This window comes from Hyperolius riggenbachi, chromosome 10, assembly GCF_040937935.1.
Source record: "Hyperolius riggenbachi isolate aHypRig1 chromosome 10, aHypRig1.pri, whole genome shotgun sequence".
NCBI lineage: Eukaryota > Metazoa > Chordata > Amphibia > Anura > Hyperoliidae > Hyperolius > Hyperolius riggenbachi.
Window position 1 is genome coordinate 52,225,550 of NC_090655.1, and position 24,449 is coordinate 52,249,998.

The window sequence follows — 24,449 nt, forward strand, 5'->3', positions numbered from 1 at the left end:
GCTCCGGTAATTCCTCCGGTCTGGGGCCAACTGTGCATGCACGGCCAGGTGTGCACAGTACCACCATGTCCACATCGCCGGGTGGCACTCTGTGCCTGCACAGTACTACTACACGTGCGCAGAATGCTTCCAGCAATGAGAGCAAGATGGGAGAGTGCGCCTTGCTGGACTGTGCCTGCGCTGACTGGTGGATTTTATGGGGCCAGTTGCAGGCGGATGGGGAGCCAGAAGAGGACGGCATGGGAGCAATCATTCCGGAGGGGGCTGGAGGAAGCCCCAGGTATGTATATTTTTATGCTGTGGCCCCATCTCAGGTACGCTTTAAATTAAATACACAGCCAGACACAGACATTTGACCATTCATTGACAAACCCTTATTTACATTGCATGTAAGGCACTGTACGTCGTCATGTACTCTTGTCCTTACCCCATGGAGGTATGGGGGGGTGGAGGGGTGGGGTTGAAGATCCCAGTTAAAGTGCAAGCTGAGTTGCTGAGTTAAAGGTCCTTGGTGAGACAAGTATCAGTGGGCACACTTGTAAAAGCCTTTGTCGCCTTCGATGTCCACCTCTTCGTCAGAGTCCTCTGAAATGTCCGTGTCGAGGTTCTCCTGGGAATTAGGGGAGGGGGAGCACTGAGAACCGTCTATAGAAGAGTCTTTATTTTTCTGCTCGATGCTCAAACAGTTCTCCTGTCCCTCCTCACAGTCATTCTCTAGACTTTCAGTTTCTTCTTTCTTATTTCCCTGGGGGTTCTCCTAAAATAGAAATGTCAGTTAGCATTTTAATGAACTGCGCCTGAAACTCCACGAACAGTGTTATGATAGTAAGTTTCAGAAATGCGAGGCACATGGTTCTCACACAAACACTGCTGGGCCCTATTCATTATTGTAAGGGTGGAGCTTGTTTACAACCATCATGACTGACTGCACAGCTATTTTGAAACCAAAGTTAAAGGATGAGTGAACTTCTAACATGCAGATACTAAGTCAACCTCAGATTGCCCCTGTGCAAAAAAAGTACCTATGATCCATCACCAATCAAGCAACCCTGCACAGATGTGAGTAAAGGGGTGTAGTCACAAGCCAAAGGGCCCCAGATCAAACCTTGGTCCTGACCCCCTTCCCCTTTATTCCAGCAGTGCTGTGTTTCCCCCTGTTACAGTAGTTACCTCAGATGCCCCCCCCATCAGATCCACTCTTTATAGCTCCCTGTAAATTGCCAGACCCCAAATTACTTCTCCTGAGTTGCAACACACTCACCCCCCCCCCCCTCTCCCCCTTTCCGAATTTGTGCAGCAGCAGGGTAAGCCGAATGAAGGCTCACCCTACCAGAAAGCCCTATGCGCCAAACTTCCATGTATGCCCTGTATTGTCCTTCACATCAGGGGCATAACCAGTAACTACAGGAGAGCGGCCCCTGTGACTGCAGGGGGGCCCCCAACTACTCCTTCGCTCCCTCTGATAAAGGGATCGTGCTTAAGCTCAGGTGTTTTTGTGGCCACGCTTGTTATGGTTTTGAAGATTACGATGACCATACTTGTTTTATGACCCTGGCAAGATGGCCCCCAGGCTGTGGGGGTCACTATTTGAAGATGCTAAAAGACAAAAAGGAGAGGAGAACGCTCCTTGGTAAATTATTGTTATATTATAGAACTGAGTGCACTTAAAAGAGCAAACACAAGATACAAATTAGATCAGGCTTATCTGCTTATTTGAGGGAATTCCTTCCTGGCTTCGCCATCCACCGAAATCAAACAGATGGTGTGATCAGTAACATGCCTGGTGTGAAGTGGAGCATCCCCTCTGTGTAGCCAGCTCTGTGGACCTCATTCTGACTACGCATTTCGACGCACAGCATCTTCCTCAGGTCAGCTGACCTGGGGAAGACACTGTGCATCAAAACGCGTTGTCAGTTTGAGGTGTCCTCAAATAAGCAGAAAAGCCTGATCTCATTTTATCTTGTATCTTGTAAAGTGGGATGCGAAAGTTTGGGCAACCTTGTTAATCTTCATGATTTTCCTGTATAAATCATTGGTTGGAACGATAAAAAATGTCAGTTAAATATATCATATAGGATACACACAGTGATATTTGACAAGTGAAATTCAATTTATTGGATTTACAGAACGTGTGCAATAATGGTTTAAATAAAATTAGGCAGGTGCATAAATTTGGACACTGTTGTAATTTTATTGATTTCAAAACCTTTAGAACTAATTATTGGAACTCAAATTGGCTTGGTAAGCTCAGTGACCACTGACCTACATACACAAGTGAATCCAATTATGAGAAAGAGTATTTAAGGGGGTCAATTGTACGTTTCCCTCCTCTTTTTAATTTCTCTGAAGAGTAGCAACATGGGGGTCTCAAAACAACTCTCAAATGACTTGAAGACAGAGATTGTTCACCATCATGGTTTAGGGGAAGGATACAGAAAGCTGTCTCAGAGATTTCAGCTGTGAGTTTCCACAGTTAGGAAATGGAAGACCACAGGTTCAGTTCAAGTTAAGACTCGAAGTGGCAGACCAAGAAAAATCTCGAATAGACAGAAGTGGCGAATGGTAAGAACAGTCAGAGACAACCCACAGACCAGCACCAGAGACCTACAACATCATCTTGTTGCAGATGGAGTCACTGTGCATCATTCAACCATTCGGCACACTTTACACAAGGAAATGCTGTATGCGAGAGTGATGCAGAGGAAGCCCTTTTCTCTGCCCACAGCACAAACAGAGCCGCTTGAGGTATGCTAAAGCACATTTGGACAAGCCAGCTTCATTTTGGAAGAAGGTGCTGTGGACTGAGGAAACTAAAATTGAGTTATTTGGGCATAACAAGGGGCGTTATGCATGGAGGAAAAACACCACTGCATTTAAAGAAAAACACATGCTACCTACAGTAAAATATGGTGGTGGTTCCATCATGCTGTGGGGCTGTGTGGCCAATGCAGGGACTGGAAATGTTGCCAAAGTTGAGGGACACATGGATTCCACTCAGTATCAGCAGATTCTGGAGACCAATGTCCAGGAATCAGTGACTAAGCTGAAGCTGCGCCAGGGCTGGATCTTTTAACAAGACAACAACCCTAAACACTGCTCAAAATCCACTAAGACATTCATGCAGAGAAATAAGTACAACATTCTGGAATGGCCATCTCAGTCCCCAGACCTGAATATAATTGAAAATCTTTGGTGTGAGTTAAAGAGAGCTGTCCATGCTCCGAAGCCATCAAACCTGAATGAACTAGGGATGTTTTGTAAAGAGGAATGGTCCAAAATACCTTCAACCAGAATCTAGACTCTCATTGGAACCTACAGGAAGCGTTTAGAGGCTGTAATTTCTGCAAAAGGAGGATCTACAAAATATTGGTTTCATTTCTTTTATGCACCTGCCTAATTTTGTTTAAACGTTTGCACACTTTCTGTAAATCCAATAAACTTCATTTCACTTCTCAAATATCACTGTGTGTGTCTCCTATATGATATATTTAACTGACATTTTTCATCGTAACAACCAACTATTTATACAGGAAAATCATGGCAATTAACAAGGTTGTCCAAACTTTCCCATCCCACTGTATGTGTTATTTTAAGCACACTCAGGCCCATATGCAATTCAGTTTTTCTCCTGAGTTTTCTCCTAGGTGATATTTTTAAACTTGTCAATAAAATGCATTTTAAGCCACCAGAAAGCAAGGAAGTACTCAAAATAATTTTAATAGTACTTATTCACCTACTTTTCAGTACCTTTTCAGTTGAAATGTACTGGGAAATGATTTTAAATAGAAGATGAAAAATGATCTCCTTGGAGAAAACTCAGGTGAAAAAGTGAATTGCATATGGGCCTCAGTTTTCTAATAAAAGGGTAAAGCGAAGTATTCACCTAAAGATGGATCAGGGATCCACAGCAACGGCAATGTGACAAACGAGCGGATCCCCAATCTATCTATTTCCATAATTGCGTACCATGGGAACAAGCGACGGACACGGACAAGACTTCAAACGATCGCGGTAAATTAGAGTGGGAGTCTATGGGGATCGTAACCATAGTCTGCAGCGGAATTCCCCGAGTCTCGATCACTGCACATCATTTAACTAACTATAGCTAAACACCGTTATAAAATACCACAAATTGTTGTTCGTCATGAATAAAAAAAAAAACAATTGCTGGTCGTGGAAAAAAAAAATCCCAGCAAAAATGTTGTCATGGGTACGGGCCTTAGCACACCAAGGAGCATTCTCCTCTCCCTTTTGTCTTTTCACTTCAGGTTTGTCTTGCACCGATTTTGTTAAATCTGCCTCCATGGATTCTTCCAGAAAATCATATATAAAATAGAATTAACCCAGAACAGCCCTGTGTTTCTTTAACAGCTATCTGTAATTTCATAAAACTACTGGAAACAGTTGTACAGTGACAGGAAATACAGTCTGGTTTTAATGCCAGCCTGAAACTGGAGGCAAACATCTTCTCTCCAGCTAAAGTGTTAAACCAGAGCCTTCAAAACCTCAAAAGGAGCATTTTTCAAGTGTAACATGAAGTTTTCTAACCTCACATGATACTTTTAGAAAGGTATATGTGACCACATAGCCATAACGACTACATCCTCTGTCTCTGGCGGGTCAGACATGCAGGCACACTCAGATCTTCCCATGTCTACCAGCCTCAATATTGGCAACATAAAAAACTATTAATGGCTATTTCTAACAAAAGCAAATTTTGTAAACTTTCTCTTCCGTGAGGGGAAGGGTATAAAGTATTAAATATGTCTGCATTGTCCATAAAAGTCACTATGGTGGCAGTCCCTTTTCTTATGACCATGGAAAGTCAGAAAAAAGAAAGTGTACTTATTGCGTGATGCATGTAATCAGACAAGCATGCTTATGGTCACATCAGGATGCCTTCACTCAATCCTAATATTGTGGATAGTTAGGTGGAGCAGGACCAGCACGCCGCTCCACCTGCAAAAGAACAGAGCAGTTCACTCGACATCGGTTTCTTTATTAAATCAAACATAGGATACACATCACATTCTACATTGGTCAGCCGAGGCTGCTGGGTTCTCCCAGTCCCTCAAGGTCTTGTCAGGTCAGGTGCAGGAATCTTTACCATTTTACTATGGCCTAACCTAACCTTACCCTAACACTAGCACTCACTCTCGATGGCTAACACTAACCGATCTCCCCTTGCGCTGCCTAACCCTAAAACCCCCGTAGTGATGCCTAACACTAAGGACTCCCTTCTAGCGCTACCTAAACCTCAGGACTTCCCATTCCCCAGTGTTGCCTAACTCTAAAACTTGTCTAGTGGTGCCTAACCTTAACTCCACACACATGCCTAACACTATGGCCCCATTTATACTTAATCAGTTGGAATGCATTTTCTTTTCTTCTCCATAGCAGTGCATTGTGAAAAAGATTTCAGTTAAAAAGTGTCAAGTGTGAACAGTGCCATAGAAAAACATGAGCATTACTTTGAAAATCAGTTGTCCGTTCAGTTATAAGGGCTTGTTCACACTACAAGAGCTTTTCTAAGCGCTTTGTGATTTTAAAAGCTCTTGCTAATGTTATCCTATTTGTGTGTTCACACTGGAGTGATGTGATTTTGTAAAAATCCCCCATAGCATTGCATTAACAAGAGCTTTTCAAAATCACTAGCGCCTAAAAAGCTCTTGTAGTGTGAATAAGCCCTAACTGAGAGCAACGGATTAAGTGTAAATGGAGCCTAAGGACCCCCACCTCGGCGCCTAACCCCAATGACTCCACACCCTAGCGTCCCCCCCCCCCCCCCATCGCTATAGGTGGCAATGGTAATAGCTGCCATTAGCAGCTATTAATGGTAATTCATGTACAATAATAATTGGGCGCTAAGGCCACTTGCAATGCAAATCCCATCTATATATAGTAGGTATGGTGTCCTATTGCAGCGCCCTTTTTTCCTGCTTCAGTCTGGTGGACACAGCTGACCACTATAACATGTGTGTCCTTTGTTTTGTTTCATAAAGAGGTTTGTTTGATTTGAACCGGGAATTGAGTGGACGTCTCTGTGCATATAAGTAGATCTGAGCTCTTGCACAAGACAGGAGAAAACATAGAGAAATGCACACTGTGTGTATTTAGAGAGTTTAGTCTGTACAATTTCCCCTCGTTTGGGACTAATCCCCACCGTAATGTGATCTCTCCGCTTTCTCAGCTCAAGAAACCTGGCTGCCTCAGCAGAGCAGCTAATTTGTAAACACAGGATATTAACCCTATGTCTGCTTCCATGAAAGCAGGAAGTATACACACTACAGGTTGATTGCAGGATTTGTATCAGCTGTAACAAATAAATGTTCATCAAAGGTTATTATGCTGGTCCTTATCTTTTAGAGCAGGGAGGAAGTTCTGAGTTCAGGTCCACTTTACAGTGAACCAGAGACAAAGCACCCTCATGTATTTTACCATATATATCAGTGAGAACATTAGAGAAAACCCCTACCCTGCTCTCTGCTTCATCCTTCACTGCTCAGCTTGCTTGTTATCACCCCTGATAAAATCCCCGGCTGAGCATTCAGTCTGGCTTTGCTCAGGAATCATTACAGCTGAGTCTGTCTTCTCTGATGTCTTTTCAAACCCAAGCCTGCCCCCTACTGGCTCTGCTATAATGGTTCAGCTATAATGATTCCTGAGCAAAGCCAGACTGAATGCTCAGTCTGGGATTTTATCAGGGCTGATAAGAAGCAGGCTGAGCAGTGAAGAATGAAACTGACAGCAGGGTAGGTGTTTTCTCTAATGTTCCCACTGATATATATAGTAAAATACATGAGGGTGCTTCGTCTCTGGTTCACTTTAATTTGAGAGTCTGCACTGCAGTACCTCCTGAGCAGAGATGAAGAGGACACAGGTGTGAACATAATAATAATAATGTATTCACGTTCCTTAGGAAAACATGAGACTGTATACAGTCGCTCATTAACACGATGGACGTAGCCGCGGCGGTAATAAGATAAGCACTGGCATATGGGCTGACATATTAATTAGTGAGCAGTGTAATCACTACTATGGGACAGCCATGTACTCAGCCATCTCTCCGCTTCTAGTCCAGAGGCTTTTAGCGTTACTTCTGGCTGAGCAGCTCCCCGGTTCGCTCATAGGCCTGTTTGCCTTTCTAATCAAGGTGAAGAGTTTACACAGCCAGGCAAATGACTTGGGCACACAACTGGGGACGGCCGATCACATTACATGATAAGGTGATGGTCAGCAGACTCTCCATAGAAACCGATATATTTGCTTTACCTGTTTCAGACGCCTCCATTTGGCCCTGCGATTCTGGAACCACGTCTTCACCTGCACAGGGGGAGCAAGAGAAGCTTTATTAGCACAGAAGGGGGTTAACACACAGTCACATTAAGCAGGAACTTTACCAACAGATAGTAGTAGGGGGAAAAAGATAAATCAATACATTGCAAAGTGAGAAGTTAGAAAGTAGAAGATATATCAAGAAATAATTGATATTCGCCATGTCATTCACTCATATTGTTTAAGCCACAATGAGCCTGCAGGTCATCAACTTTACTGCTGGCAGACAAAGAGGGGGAGGGGGGGAATCAGACAGTACCAACTGTCATTATATATATAAACACACCCACTAACAATGTGATAGGATAAAAGGTGTATGTATATATATATATATATATATATATATATATATATATATATATATATATATATATATATATATATATATATATATATATATATATATATATATTTTTTTTTTTTTTTTTTTTACACAGTCGGTTAAGGTGGCCAATAATGACCACCTCAGCAGATAATCAGGCGTGTGTGTGGCAGCCGGCAACCCCCAACCCACGAGTGAACCACCGGGCGGATGTACTCATTACTCAATTAAAAAATATAAAAAAAAAAACAATTAGAATTTTCCACCACGGCCAATAGCTATACACAGATGAAAGAAAATCAATTGAATCAGTTTGAAAATAAAAATAAAAAAATTCTATACAATCAATCGTTTTTATTGAAGAAACTAACATTTATTTATTTTTTGGAGGGTTGACCCATATTTTCACTGATCGCTTGCTGAATCATGCTGCTATCAAACCCATGTTCAGCTATAACCTATAGACAGATAACATGATTGCAGAGATCAGATGAGCTGAAAGTTATGGTAACAAGACACACAGGTTTTGCATCTAAAATAATAATACTGTCCAGAGTGTGGATTTAAAAAAAAAAACTGACCAAAAGACACAGAACTTTGGGTTATAGATTGCAACCCTAAGCAATTAAACCAAGCCATCTACTACATCACTTGGCTGAATTGCTTAAAGGACAACCGAAGTGACATATGACATGATGAGATAGACATGTGTATGTACAGTGCCTAGCACACAATGACGATGCTGTGTTCCTTTTTTTCTTTCTCTTCCCGAAAAAGAGTTAAACATCAGGTAATGAAGTGACAGTTTCTGTCCGGGATGGGACTGGGTCGGACTATAGCATAACCCTTACTAATAAGTAGTTACAGCCATAAAACACTTTCCTGTCAGTAAATGGCTTCTGAGAGCAGGCAAGAGATAAAAAGGGTCGATAATTCATAGATTTGAGCTCTGGCATACTTCAGCCAATGTGTCATTGAGCAGAGACAATGAAAAAGTAAAAACTTAAAAAGTAGATTTAAATATAAGATAAAACTGTGAAATATCTAAAAAAGTCATTTTTAAGAGAAAAAGAGGGTAGATACAATCGTTTATCTCATCTGTTTATTTTCACCATGGATGTCGTTTAAGGACTGGCCATACCAAGCTTGTCTAATAAGGAAATAACAATGAATAGATTCTAATCTTTTTTTTAATTTTTTTATTTTTGTTGTTGCTAGAAATGTACCTGCACCATCCAATAATAAACCACATTTCTGCTGAAAATCCAATCATTTCTAAAAGCAACCATCCAATCCAATTCTACCATGAAAATCAATCAAGCATTACTGAACAACTAAACCTAAGAAACTCTTGATTATAAGGATATTTTAATTATAAAAATACAGATGTACCATGTAACCCAATTTGAATAAAATGAAATAGTCTGATTGAATTGTGTGTGGCCACCTTCAGAAGTGCCCTATAGGCCCACACACACACGTCTGATTTTTGCGAACGACGGGACGGCGTGCGGACGACTGAACGACGGGACGAGCATTTAAACAAAGTAAATAATAATTTAGGCAGCAATAAGAAGTTAAAGTCAGTAGAGTAATAATGGAAACTTATTATTATTATTTTTTATTTATCTGACGAGACTGTAAATACTGCATTTTATAGCTACTATAATATCGTTTTTTGCTCTAGGATTAAACACACAATATGAAAGTGGTTTTTGTTGTTGATTTGTTGTTTTTGCCTTACCTGCATTACCACATATGGAAATTACATAAATAAAGTAAAAAGGTTTAAAATACTTCCTTATATAACTATCTATATAATAATACTAATAACAATATTTGTATTATTCTTTAAATGTCCACTTTAAGTTATGCTGTGTTGTTACCATTGGAACTTCCTGTTACAGGATTAGATTGCAAACTATTGTAACTATTTCAAGGAAGAAGATAATAAAAATAATAATACTGTAGTGTAGTTCCCTAGAACAGTTCCTCGAACAGTTATTCATTGAATTAATTAATAAGCATATAATAAGCATAATAATGATTAAAGTGTATAATATTTCTATTATTCTTACTATGTTGTTTTTATCTTATCTGCATCACCAGAGATGGAAAAAAACACATGAAGGGTGACCATACTGTAACAACTGCCTAATAATAATAATTATAATAATTTGACTTGGCCTTATTTGCAACACTACTGCTGGAATTCACACTTAACTATTTAATCACATTTTATTGTTTAATAAATCTGACTGAGCTGGCAAGTATAAACTGTATATTCTAATGGGCAGCTCTTTTTCTTTCTTCTTGGATGGATGTTGGTATTGTTCTATTTAACTGTCCCATCTACATATATTGACTGGAAGGTGGTGGGTGTGTTAAACAGCTACTATAACCATACTGTCCTTGTTTATCCAGGTAACGTACTTGAAAAATATTTATTTCTACACTGATATGAAAGATACTGTTATTTAATTAAATAACAATAATGATGGTTTTTAGCATTTAGCTACAAAACTAATAACTGCCCTACTCTGATTTTGTTCATATTTAATTGTTAACATTCCAGTTTCATATTTCTTTGTAATATTTTATGCTGTGGATGGTGGCGGGTGTAGCAGGAGGGATAGTACACATACTGTAGCAGCTGCTGAGGTGGCAGAAACACTGCAGCAATATATTACAACAAAGCAAATAGAAAGGAGAACATTAGGGCACTATGTTACTGTATAGCACAGAGGAGTGTGAGCAAGAAGAACATTACATTACAAGTCTGGGTTACAGAGAATGCAGGAAAAACACAGCAGAATTGAACAATGCAGAGCATAGTGTAGATATATTAACTGACAAATTAAAGAAAATAAATGCTACTCAGAGGGCCTAAAGTACTAAAACTGCGTACAAACGGGAGATAAAAGTCTTTGGAAAACGAAATCTCAACTACGACCATCAGATAATCTTTGCAAAAAAAAGTTGATAAAAGACAGAGAGTACCCAAGCAGCTTGGGTGACCCAAACTACTAGGAAAGTATAGGGGACCAAAAGAGACCGAAAAGTCCTCCTACTAAAAAGCAATGCTATAGCTCAGAATAATTTTGATTCTTAAAACAAGATATTTACAATAATTCAGCTTTAAAGAGACGCTGAAGCGAAAAAAAAATTATATTATGATTTGTATGTGTCGCACAGCTAAGAAATAAAACATTAAGATCAGATACATCAGTGTAACTGTTTCCAGTACAGGAAGAGTTAAGAAACTCCAGCTGTTATCTCTATGCAAAAAAGCCATTAATCTCTACGACTTTCAAAGTCGTGGAGAGGGCTGTCTTCTGACTTTTATTATCTCAACTGTAAGTGAACAGTTTACTTTTCCTCTGCCAGAGGAGAGGTCATTAGTTCACAGACTGCTCTGAAAGAATCATTTTGAATGCAGAGTGTTGTGTAATCTGCACATATTAGAGAATGATGCAATGTTAGAAAACACACTATATACAGTACCTGAAAATAAAAATATGAGAATATTTTCTTTGCTGCTAATCTTCTAGTAATTATTCATAGTACACAACCAATTCATTATATCATTTTTTTTTTTCGCTTCAGTGTCTCTTTAAGCGAGGGACTGTGGTTACCCACAATGCATCACTGCGGAATATGCAAATTATCGCTTTATGCCCCTTTAAGCCTGGCTTCAGGGGCATAAAGAGATAATTTGCAGATAATATGCATATTTGGCAGTGATGCATTGTGGGTAACCACACGCGCACATTTAAAGCTGAATTATTGCAAATACCTTCTGTTTTAAGAAGGCAAACTACACAAAAGACAGAGATGAAATATATTTGTCTCTCAATCTTTTCAAATCCATCCGGGCAGATCTGGTCTGCAGAGGATTGTTCGTTAAGCAAGGTGTGCATGAGATCTGGCGATATTTCTTAATGTTTGTGTGCACAGCGCCTGCGTGAAAAAGGAGGAAGTAAATACACTACAAAAGCACTTCTTGGGTCTTTTGCATGAACGGATCTTTTGCATGTGTGCAGCATCATTAGAACTCAAGAATGTTAATAATGAATACATGAAGTACCCCCTGGGCCCCCTCTGCTCCAGGGTCCCATAGCAGTTGCTATGGCTATTGCTACACCCTTGGCTGTAAAGAACGCTCTTGGCCACGCTTGCCACTCTTGTGCAGTGGCCAGCGACGGGCTTAGCCGATCAGCTTACGGAGGGAGACACCAGGGGGAACGGAGCAGCAAAGAATGACAGTGAGGGACCAGGAGGTTTTCAGGAGGCTGGAAGAAGCCCCAAGCAAGTAACTGGCCCACATTACTTTTCACTTAACAGTCCTCTCTGCCCAGGTAAGGGAAACCTTAAAGCGGGTCCGAGATAAAAAAGTAACTATAACAAGTAACTTGTCTATATATCTTATCTAGAGTTTAGATAGTTAACACATCATATCTAGCTGCAAACAGCTTCAAAAGTTTATGATTATTTATTGCTGTGATACAATGAGTGCAGCCATGTTCTGTTTGTCACATTGTCTCAGGCTGAGGGCTGGAGATGCTATCAGCTTGCCTGTGTGTAAATTCAGTCCCCTCTCCTCCTCCCTCCTCCCCTCTGCCTCTGAAATCTCTGGCTAGTAACCTCCTCCTCCTCCTGCCCAGACTGAGCTCCCATAAGCCCTTGCTACCTGGGACTGAGTGCCAAGGCTCTCTGAAAAGCTGTGGGTGAGGCTTGTTTAGTTTATAGGGAATTAGAGTAATTAGAGTATTAAAACAAAAAAAAGTATTTGGCTTGAGGAATGCCCTATAAACTATATGTAAGGAACACAATTATGCAAAGAGTAAAAGTTTACCTTGGATCCACTTTAAAGCTGGGTACACACATGAGATAAAAATCTTTGGAAGATGAGGATGGAATCTGTCTCTCTGGTTTGTCGGGAAGGTTTGAACAAAAGGATATTTCGAATGATGCTGCACACATGCAAAAGATCAGTTCATGCAAAAGACCCAAGAAGTGCTTTTGTAGTGTATTTACTTCCTTCGTTTTCACGCATGCGCTGTGCACACAAACATTAAAAATACAAAGAACAATGTCTTTAAATTCATTTTTTTTTTGAGATTATAAACCATTTTTCTTTGCATTTTTTGAAAAATTATTTTTCTGACTTGTACCCAATATTCTCCTTAACATATGTAGCAATTTTGGTAGCAATAGCATGTATGGTGGTTTTGCTATTCACCGCGCCAAAGTCGGCACGAAATTACATGTAAATTCATGCGTAATTACGAATGCTTATCCAAAGTCAATTGAATTAACAATTCGTAATTACCTATAGGTGTAAATGCGAAAAGGTACTCGTAATTTCGTGCAATCGTAATTGGCCGATTACGATCATCACTGGGTGGATGAAGGACTACTGGCTTAAGGCCGACCTGAACTCTTGCACAGGACAGAAGGAAAACAGAGAAATGCCCCCTGTATGTATTTAGGGAGTTTAGCCTGTCTAAATTCCCCTCATCTGTGACTAAGTACAAGTTGTAATTTGATCCCTCAGCTGTGTCAGCTGACTGCCACAGCAGATAGGTCATTGGTAAACACAGGATGTTAACAATATGTTTGCTTTCATGAAAGCAGGAAGTAGAAACACTGCAGATTTATTGCAGGATTTGTATCAGCTGTAAGAAAGAAATGTTTTTTTTTAAAGGGTATTATGCTGTTGCGTATCCTATAGAGCAGAGAGGGCATTCTGAGTTCATGTTCGCTTTAACTAAATGCTTACAAAACTGAAGTTGTAGACATCAGATGTCAGCGCTTGGAAGCAAAGCAGTTCCTGTCTACATCAGCACCACTGAGGGTAGGCAGCTCGGACCTAAATAGCTCTGACTTTGTTCACAGCTTGGCAGTACTGATTGGAAAAATTAAGCACCTCGTACCTCCTGAGAAGTGTTGCCAACTCAAAGCTTTACTTACTGACACATATGAATTATACAGGTCTTGTGGCGAGTTAGATGTCGTTTAGCCACTCATTATGTGTAAGTAACCCCAGAAACTGCATAACTTAGATGTGTCACTCAGTATTTAAAAAGGGAAGATTCAGCCACCTTGCTCCAGAGCATCTTTCAACTCTAGTTCACTCCTTCATCACATCACAGGAGGACTATAAAGCCTCGTACACACGAGGCACAAATGTAGCAAGAGACCCCAAAAAAAAAAAAAACAGCGACAGCTCGTCGCCAGGTCCCTCTGTGCAACAGCCATACACACGGCGCACAGAGGGACAGCGATCCGGCGGAAGCTGTCGCCGAAGGTTCCTCCCCCCGCCGGAAGCTCCATCCATAGTAAGTGGGTTGTGGGCGCTAGTCCGCACACACACGGCGGACTAGCGACAGTTGCTGCGAACTTGCTACGACAGCTGTTGCTGGCGATTGGCCACGCCAATCGCCTGGCGACAGCTCTAACTAGCGACGGTTTGTGGCGCACGCGTTATACACGCGTTATACACGCGCGTGCCACGTGGTTGCGGCGACAGTTGTAGTCCGTGTGTACGCAGCTTTACAATGGCCTTTATACAGGCTCTGCAAAGAAACACCTGTAGTTAGTACACAACGCTGTAAGGCTGTTCACAAAACATCCCTGCCATTGCCACATATGACCGATATTTTACTCACGTCACTGGCTGCCCATAAAATTGAGAATCTTTTTCAAAATTGGCATGCTAACATTCAAATCTCGACACAATTTAGGCCCCGCATAACTGTACCACACCTCCCACAACCTCAGATCAACAGGATCCAAATACATGGTTACCCCAGAGTAGGGCCGGACCGAGGCAGAGGCGAGAGAGGCTCCAGCCTCAGGGCGCAGTGTAGGAGGGGCGCACAACTCACTCATCTATCATTCCCCTATTGTGTTTAAAGCAGAGATAAATAAGCAAAAAGGGATACATAAAAGTTACTGCAAGCCAGATAACTACAGATTAAGTTGTTTAGGGCCCTGTGGCGCCTGTTAGTTTAATAGCAATCAGCGTGTGCCGGCTGGGGAGGGAGGGATGCAGGGGCACACTTTAGCTGCTGGAGGACCTTGTCCCAGCTCTGCCCCAGAGTCCACTACAAAACTTTTGAGCTAGAGACTGCCTCTAGTCTTTGGAACGCCTTACTACATCCAATCAAGACAGCCTTTGAGAGAACTGAAAGTTGGCGCCAGAGCGCAACTATGAATCATGGGGCCCACCAGCAAAACTTTAATGGGCCTCAATGTTTACTTCCCTTGCTTCCCCTTGGTGACCCTCACAACATGAGGGTCCATCATACAAGGGTCATAAGACAAGTGTGGCCATCAGGATCTCCACACCCATAAAGTGTTGCCACAAAAACACCTGATCTGAAGTATTAGAGAGAGGGATGGTAGGTTAGAAGTTGGGGCCCTCCTGCAGTCGCAGGGGCGGCTTCCCCCAGTTACGCCCCTGGTTAGCACCATGGATTTCACAGCTAAGGGAACAGTACGAGGACTTTTTCAGCATTTTTTCAGCTTTTTGGATTCTATCAGATCCTATAAAGTCCCTCCCAGAACAGGAATTCCACAACTCGTCCCTAACAGTAACACCTGGAGCAGCCGCCCCCTCCTCACCTGTCTCTCACTGAGTTGCAGCATCTTCGCCAGCCGTTTCCTCTCCGGGGGAGACAGATACTTCTGTGTCTCAAACTTCTTCTCCAGCTCAATGGTCTGATCGTTAGAGAAGCGGACCTGCCCCCCTTTCCTTTTGTGCAGGGGCCTCTGGATGAAGGGGCTCCACAAGAGGGGTTTACCTGCATGGAAACAGAACAATCAGTATTATCCACTAGCAGTGTGTAAAACTGACACATGCTGATCTTCCTCTCATTGCTAAGAGCTCTCAGTAACAGAACTAACAAAAACTAAAAACATTCAGAAAAAAACAAACATCACATTGCCTTTATGATATTTCTCCTAATTAATATTGACACTTAGTACCATATTTACTCGCATATAAGTCGCCCCAAGTATAAGACGAGGTACCCAATTTTCCCTCAGAAACCAGAAAAAAGTGATTCATTCGTATAAGCCCCCTTCCCAGTATAGCCCTGTCCACAGTAGCCAGATGTGCCCCAGTACAAGTCAGCCCCACTCCTCATAGCCAGATGTGCGCCAGGATCATACAGCTGTGTCTCAAGATGCTACTAGATGGGGTCGTAAATATGAGACAAAGCGATTGTCACACAGGAAGAATCCCTGATCATTGCACCGCTTGCACGCTCCACTCCACAAGTCAGGGGACACAGGTAGTCTTGAGCAGCGCACTCTGCACACCATGTTGCAGGGGGGATAGGGGGCACGAACACAGCAGGGAGCCAGCTGGCAAGAACAGGATCACTAGCGCACAATCCTTACGCTTCTCTGCCAGTAACAAAACCTGCTTCAACATCCGTTCTACTCCACTGACTTGCATATAAGACGAGAGGGGTAACTTTTCAGCTCATTGTTTGTGCAGAAAAATAAGGCTTATACACTAGTATATAAGGTGCTTGATTCACTAAAGTGTGCTAAGTGTTAGCACGCCAGTGAAAAGCCCCTTAGCACGTGCAAAATGCCTTTGCATGCGCTAATATGCTCGTAAAAAAGTTTGAGCGTGCAAAGTTTAGCGCTGCACGGTGTGCGCGAAACGTCGCTCCGTTCGCATGCAAAATAGACTGATAAGCGTACTATGCACACGGACTGTGCGACGTTTCGCGCGCACACCGGTGCGACGTTTCGGGCGCACGAAATAGCTCGCTATCAGTAACAGCTTTGCCCGTGCAAACTACTTAGCACTCTGCACGTGCAATGCTTTAGTGAATGAAGGCCAAGGTATTTTGTCATCAATGCTATTCAATTTATTACTATTCAATGACCAATGTAATGGCCAGAGGGTTGTCTAAAAATCATGGGCTGCCCCCCAGGAAAACTTAGGCCTCTTAATGTTCACAACCCTCCCTTTGCCTCTTCTTGGTGACCCTCACAGCCTGGGGGACCATCTTACAAGGCTCATAACATTGGTAGCCACAAAAACACCTGATCTGGATTATCAGACAAAGGGAAGGTTAGTAGTTGCCTTCCCTCCATACTGTACTGGAACATTTCACCAGCGTTGAGTTTTTCACTGGTGAAAAGGCCCAGTACTAAATTCTGTTACATGCAATCCATTTTGGAAGCTAATATCCTACATTTCGGCAAGGTGTACGATTTTGCAACTTAGTTTTCATTACTACTAAAGTTCCAGTTAACTGTGAATGTTTTGTGTGCAGAGAGTTAATGATTGACTGAGTAAATATTGTTCCGCCTGACCACTGATCTTTTACTTTTTATTTTGAAAATAAAATATATAATTTAAAACAACAACAACTTTTAATTCCTAATTAATATAACTAATGTTCTATTAAATGCATAAAAAACTGTGCCTTTATGCCTAGGCATACACCGTATGGTATAACATTTTTGGCGGTAGCAGTTAAATTTACCTCCAGTTTGATTTCTGCTGAAATCTTACTGAGGTTAAGCAGAGCTTAACCATTGCTAATACTCAATTTCCGATCAGGGAGTGATCTGTCACTAGCCAGATAAGCCACTATCACCATTGGCATGGCTAGCTTCAAGGTGCAGACACACGTTCAGTTAAGGCTCATACACACGGGGCACAACTGTCGCCACAAACACGTGGGACGCGCATGTCTGGGCGACAGTTGTCCCGTGTGTATGAGGTGCACACCCCGAACTGTCAACGGAGACAGCAGTTGCCATGCGATTGAAAAGTTCAATCGCCGGCAACTTCTGTCTCTGCAACTGTCGCTAGTCCGCCACGCGTACTGCATGTGTATGTGCGGACTAGCGACAGCTACCCACAGCCGGAAGGGAGCTTCCGGCGGAGGGACGAAACTTTCGACGACAGCTTCCGCCGCATCTCTGTCCCTCTGTGCAGCGTGTACAGCTGCCGCACAGAGGGACCTGGCGACGAACTGTCGCTGCTTTTTTTTTTTTGTTCTGTTGTCTGCTTGCAATTGCAGACATTTGTGCCTCATGTGTATAAGGCTTAAGTGTCACCTGTAAGAATAGAGCTTGATCTTTGGAGTGATATTGCCAGCATCAAGCACTGTACAGACATGTCACGTTGGTCTACCCAAGTGGTGTGTACTATGGATGGGGTGGAGGGACATTTAAAGTGAACCTGAAGTGAAAATTAAAAGTCAATATAAACATACACATGCCATACTTACCTCCCGCAGAGCATACCCATCAATGTTTTTCTCCTCTCCTGCGTCCTGTTTGTCCACTGTGATCAATGGAATTCTCTGTCCTCCATTACCATGGCCATAACCCCATAACAGCTTCCTGGTCAGCACACTGTTAAACTGTAATATCTCCCACTTGAGCCAAAGGGAAACGTGGACATTACCTTGCTCATCGGTTGTCTTTTCAGTTACTGTATACCTGACAGCAACTGATATATACTTGACAGCAACTGATATATTTCAGTTCTGACAAAATCTTGTCAGAACTGGAAGGAATCGTAAGATGAAAATGTTGAGCTTCTGAGGGGAAATGAAGGTGAGGTAAGCATGGAATATTCATTTTCAGGTACATCATGTGTTAATTTTAAATAATTTTACATGGTTCAGGTTTCCTTTAAGTGACCTCATGGGACACCTGCACACATACTAGTTATCTCCCAGGGCCTGAAGGGCTACCTTGGCTAAGTTAGGGCCTAATTCCACTCATCTAGAATCCTGGCCTAATCTGCAGTGTTTCCCTGCATGCAAGCTGGACAGGGAAACGCTGCCTATCTAATACATGGCCTGCCGTCCAGATCACACTGCAGTGACACAGTCTACATTAATGTAACTAACTGATATCCCCACTTCAGCCAATCCACTGGCTGTCAGTCATGCTGATTTGTGATTGGACCATATCATTACAGTTACAATGCGACTTTGGGGTGGAGCTGTACATCTCACTGGCAACAGAGAGGAAGAAGGAGGCGGTGCTAGCAGGCTTGGGGAGGGGATGTCGGCAGTGGGGAGTCGGTCACTTGTGATTTGCAGTAACTATACATTTACATAATACAAAAACTAAACATTTGACATCATTTTACATGCATGTGTTTTCTAATTATAACCTTATTAAAATGCAATTATGCTAAATAAAGGCTTTAAAATTTCCCACATGCATGCCTATCACAGCTCCTGTTCTCTGCTGGCTTGGCTCCAATTTCCAAAGCTTTTTTCCTAGGGTGCAATATTATAATCAGTGATGCTTTATGCTGCCATCGTTCCTAAGGCTACTTGCAGACCAAGACGTTGCATTAGGTGCCACGTTAAGGTCGCATAACGTGCACCTAACGCATCGTATGGTGCTGCAAGTGAGGACGGTAGAGTGAGCCGCGTTAGGCGGCTCTATCCCTATAAGGTCTCCCAGAGTGGCGCTGATTGGCCGGCGGGACCACGTGATGCGGAGCGAGACACTCCGCATCACGTGGTCCCGCCGGCCAATCAGCGGCCGCCAGTGCAGTGAATATTAAGTAGCCATGTGCACGGCTACTGTAGCTGGCTCTCCCCGCCTCCTCTCCGCCCCCCACTGCGCATGTGCAAACAGTCTAACGCGGCTATAGCCGCTCTAACGCCGTAGCATGCTGCACTTTCCCGACAACGTGCAGCGTTACATGTAATGCAACGTGGGCTGTGTGAACAGCCCACTTGTGTTACATTGCTGTGCGTTGGGGGAGCGTTACAGGCGCACTAACGTGCGCCTGTAACGTCCCTGTGTGGAAGCAGCCTTAGGGTCCCACCAGGACAGGTAGTGTTTACATTTTATCATTAACCATTTATATATGTTTAAGTGTAACTGCCCGGGATACAAATCAAAAATCAATACTTTATTTTTATCTGGTAAGCAAGTAATAAAGGATGCTAACCAGGCAATCCAAAAGTTAAAAAATCTATCTTACTTTTCTTCTCCATAAAACATCATTCCCCAGTTTCTCTGGCTCTTATTTGGTGCATCTGCAGCACAAAAGGAAGTTGCAGGGCATGCTAGGTTTTCTTTTTTTTACTTTCCCCTTAGACATAACTAATGCAGCCTGATTGGCTGAAGCCTCTTTCCCTCCCGTTTTCCCCTTCTAGTGGCGTAGCAATAGGGGGTGCCTTGTACTAGAGGGGCTCCGAGGGGCCCTCCCTTAACCACAGTATTAGCTCTCTATTGGTTCTGTGCAGGTAATAATCACTTCTATAGATGCTTTAAATAGTAGTAATCATTAATAAATTGTTCCCCGTCCCCTTCTTGCACCTGTGACACTGTGGCTGACCATTACTGGTTTTGGTGCGCCATATCAATTGGCATACATAAAATGCTTGGGGGGCCCATAGCTCTTTAGCTACGCCACTGTCCCCTCCCACACCTCTGTTCCTCTCCGATTGGCTAATAGTTCTCATGCTGAGACAATGCACTTTCTACTGCAGAGCTGGGTGCGAGTGTCGAAAGACTGGGAGGAGGGCGTGCAATGATACACAGAGTAAGGGAGGAAATGATGTCACTATTGGCTTAAAGATAGACACAGTTAAACTGGAGAATCTTAAGGATTTTCTCTTTTTCTACTATAGAAAAATCACTAAAATCAAAACGTGGAGAGTGCAATACATGTGTTATGTGAGTAGAGCAAGTATTTATCTACTTATATATGTGTTTTTTTCTGAGATAGTATGGAGGACACCTCCTCTTTTACACTCTTGTATTTAGAGATGGGTTAATTTTAAATGGCTATCTGGGCAAGATAGCAACTTTCACTAGCCTGCATAGCCACCTGTTTTGTTTTTCTTTTATGGCAAGGTACGATCGGGCCCCTATACTCCAACCAGACCCTAGGCACATAGGAATGCTTTATGGGTAGCTTGTCTCTGCTTATTCATGTCACCTAGAAGGGGAATCCTTCCCAGGCTGGTCGACTGTTGTTACATGTTGCATATGAAAGATCTAAAGCTGAGTACACACGTATGATAACGATCGTTCGAAAACGAACGATAACGACAATCGGACCGATAATCGTGCGTTCCAAATTTTCTAACGACCGTTATCGATCAATCCGACCGATCCAACCCGGCGGATTTTTCCGAAAGACAATCATTCAATCGTTGCAGTGTGTACAAAGATCGTCCGATAATGATTGTCTGTGGAGTAGTACGCATGTTCTTATTGCCTGTCATAACGTCACTCCCGTTTGCGCACGCATTTTTTTATGGTTCGTCGTTCAGTACTTTATACTTATATCGTTCACGTGTCTACACAATCGTTCATTACGAACGATCTTTTCGGTCTAATTTGAATATCGTGTAAACGTCACGAATCGTTCGTAACGAACGATCTTTATCGTGCTTCTATACGAACCCTAAGCAGAGCTTTCATAACTGTGATGCTGATTAAATTCAAGAGTAATCCTTTCCTTAGTGTTCACTTTAAAGTGGACCTGAACTCAGAACATCCTCTCTGCTCTAAAAGATACACAACAGCATAATAACCTTTAAAGGAAAAAATTGTTACAGCTGATACAAATCCTGCAATAAATCTTCAGTGTGTCTACTTCCTGCTTTCATGAAAGCAGACATATTGTTAACATCCTGTGTTTACCAATTAACTCTCTGCAGTGGCAGCCAGCTGTAACAGCCAAGGGATTAAATTACAACTTTGCCTAGTCACAGATGAATTAGACAGGCTAAACTCTCTAAATACACACAGGGTGCATTTCTCGATGTTTTCCTTCTGTCCTGTGCAACAGTTCAGGTCCACGTCAAACAAACAAATTAGTTTTAGGGGAAGTGACAAAAAATAGAAACTTCCCCTGAGCTTTTGGTATGTGACGTAAACCAAGATACGTGTTGAAAAGCCCCTGACACAGAGTAATGAAAGCCCCTGACAACGAGTCAGCCCCTGCACAGAAAATAACATAGCTGTATTCCAGTAATGTCTGTGTTCAGTCTCCGCCTCTCTGCTAGATGTTTTGCACAAGGGTAGGCAACAAAGTGACAGTTGACAGTTTGTTTCTCTGGGATTCTTGGACAGGAAGTCTGCTGCGTTCTGGAAATGCACAGCCCCCACTTCGCCACTTTCTGATTCAGTTTCGTTCAAGTACACCTAAACTGAGAGGGATATGGAGGCTGCCATATTTATTTTTATTTTAAACAATATCAGTTGCCTGGTAGGCCTGCTGATCTCCTTGGCAATGGCAGCAGCAGCCTGAATTGCACACCTGAAACAAGCATACAGCTAATCCAGTCTCACTTCAGTCAGAGCACCTGATCTGCATGCTTGTCCAAGGATACCCGAAGTGACATGATGAGATAGACGTGTATGTACAGTGCACACAAATGACTATGCTGTATTGCTTTATTTCTTTCTCTGCCTGAAAGAGTTAAATATCAGGTATGTAAGTGGCTGACTCAGTCCTGACTCAGTCCTGACAGGAAGTGACTACAGTGTGACCCTCACTGATAAGGCTTGTTACACACCAAAAGCATGCAGGAGAACGGCTCCTGCACGCGTTGCGGCTTGTCGTCGGGAAACTCCGGTGCGACGCTGAGTAGCGGCGGTGGTAGTTAATTACCTCAAAGGGGAAACGGCGATTCCCAACGATAAAATGCGTGGGTCGCGTCGTACCGCAACGTATCGAAACGCAGCGTCGGGTGTGAAAGGTAAAAGGAAAGTCTATGGACTTTCCTTTTACCTTGGTTAATGCAAAGTATAGACTTTGCGTTAAAACGCCAGAAGTGGGCTCTGGTGTGAAAGAGCCCTAAGAAATTCCAACTATAAAACACTTTCCTAGCAGAAAATGGCTTCTGAGAGCAAGAAAGAGGTAAAAAGGGGAATTTCTTATCAGTGAGGGTCACATTGTAGTCACTTCCTGTCTGAGTCAGGACTGAATCAGCCACTTACATTAACTCTTTCAGGCAGAGAAAGAAAAAAAAGGAACACAGCATAGTTATTAGTGTGCTAGGCACTTGTACATACACATGTCTATCTCATCATGTCACATGTCACTTCGGGTATCTTTTCAGGGTCTATGGCTAAATGCATTAGAGGCAGAGGATCAGCAGGACAGCCAGACAATCTGCATTGTTTAAAAGGAAATAAATATGTAAGCCTCCATATTTCTCTCAGGTCAGATGTGCTTTAAAGAGACTCTGTAACAAATTTTTCAGCCTTAGTTCTTCTATCCTATAAGTTCCTATGCCTGTTCTAATCTGCTCTGGCTTACTGCAGTCTTTCCTAACTGCACTGCCTCTGTAATAAATCAATGTATCTTTCCTCTGTCCTGTTTGTCGGGCTAAAGCTTGATTGTGTGGAATGTGCAGGGCTGCTTGTGATTGGTAGAAGCGATACACACCCTCTGCAGGCCCCCTGCACACTGTGAATGACTCACACACTATGCTTAGCTGAGCCTATTAGAAGCTGGTTAGTTTGTTTGTAAACACTGCCTATGGGCTGGTGCACACCAAAACCCGCTAGCAGATCCGCAAAATGCTAGCAGATTTTTAAACGCTTTTTTTTTATTTTTCTATGGCGTTTTGCTAGCGTTTTGCGGATTGCTGCTGCGGTTTTCAGTATAGTAGATTTCATATATTGTTACAGTAAAGCTGTTACTGAACAGCTTCTGTAACAAAAACGCCTGCAAAACCGCTCTGAAGTGCCGTTTTTCAGAGCAGTTTGCGTTTTTCCTATACTTAACATTGAGGCAGAAACGCACCCGCAATCCAAAAAATGCCTCACCCAGGCATTTTTCGTTTCTGCAAAACGCCCCCCGCTCTGGTGTGCACCACCCCATTGAGATACATTGACCAAGCAGATCCGCAGCCGCAAGCGGATCTGAAAACGCCCAAAAAGCCGCTCGGTGTGCACCAGCCCTAAAACTGTTAATTACAAGCCAGGATTGCAGCAGAGAGTGGCAGAAACAGCACAGAGGGGCACAGGAGAAAATAATGAATAGAATGGTATGCTTTTTATTGTAAGAATATTAGAGTACAGATTCTCTTTAAGATCCAGGTAGTTTTAGGCCCCATTCACATTCATAAAATGAAAATCACAGATGCCTAGAGATTCCAATTTTGCACCACTTTTTTTCTGCGATTTTTGACGATTGTGTTTTGCAATTCTCATTGTAGTGAATAAAGACGGTGACGCCAGGAAAATGCTGCATGCATCACATTTGCGATCTGAGATAGTCGCAAATGCATGGCAATCGCTGCAGTGGGAGTAATCCGATAGGATTACTTGTGCAGCGCTTGTGCAGCAGCACTTTGCTGTTCGCTGACGATCAGCAAAGCGCAAAATCACATGAAAAAGTGTCCTGGTGTAAATGGGCCCTCCCACCGCAGCTCACTTTTGCTTTCGTCAGTCGCTGTCCACTGCACCTGCGTGGCACTGCCCGTCCGCGCCCTCAGTTGCACTCACGATGTCGGGAGCTTACTACGCAGGCACAGTAGAGATTTTCTCGTACTGAGCAGGACGCTCCCGCCCATGGGAGCATGAGCTAGGACGCCCGGCCAGGGACGCTCAGGCCAGAGCCGGCCTTTGGGGGGAGGGGGGGGGGGGCAACTGTGGCATTCGCCCCAGGCCCCGCGCTTGAGCAGGCCCCGCGCCACTTGACACCCCCCGGCTCGTGCGGCCAGCTGGAGGAGAGCAGAGAAGAGAAGAGGGAGAGCTGTGAGCAGCGGTGGAGGAGGGGGCCATCTCCCCCCCCCTTCCCTCACCTTAGGGC

The 24,449-nt window shown here is 43.0% G+C and overlaps 1 protein-coding gene across 1 annotated transcript in view; it reads right to left on the minus strand.

Annotated features, from left to right (window-relative positions):
- Positions 1 to 304: 304 nt before the first annotated feature.
- HHEX (hematopoietically expressed homeobox) overlaps positions 305 to 24,449 on the minus strand; it is a 45,462-nt gene continuing 21,317 nt past the window's right edge. Inside the window, exons 2-4 of the mRNA XM_068255118.1 lie at positions 15,287 to 15,465; positions 7,273 to 7,323; positions 305 to 757 (exon numbers count right to left, since the gene is read on the minus strand). Of these exons, the coding sequence (XP_068111219.1) occupies positions 524 to 757; positions 7,273 to 7,323; positions 15,287 to 15,465 (464 nt within the window). The 3' untranslated portion in view covers positions 305 to 523. The remainder of the gene's footprint in view (positions 758 to 7,272; positions 7,324 to 15,286; positions 15,466 to 24,449) is intronic.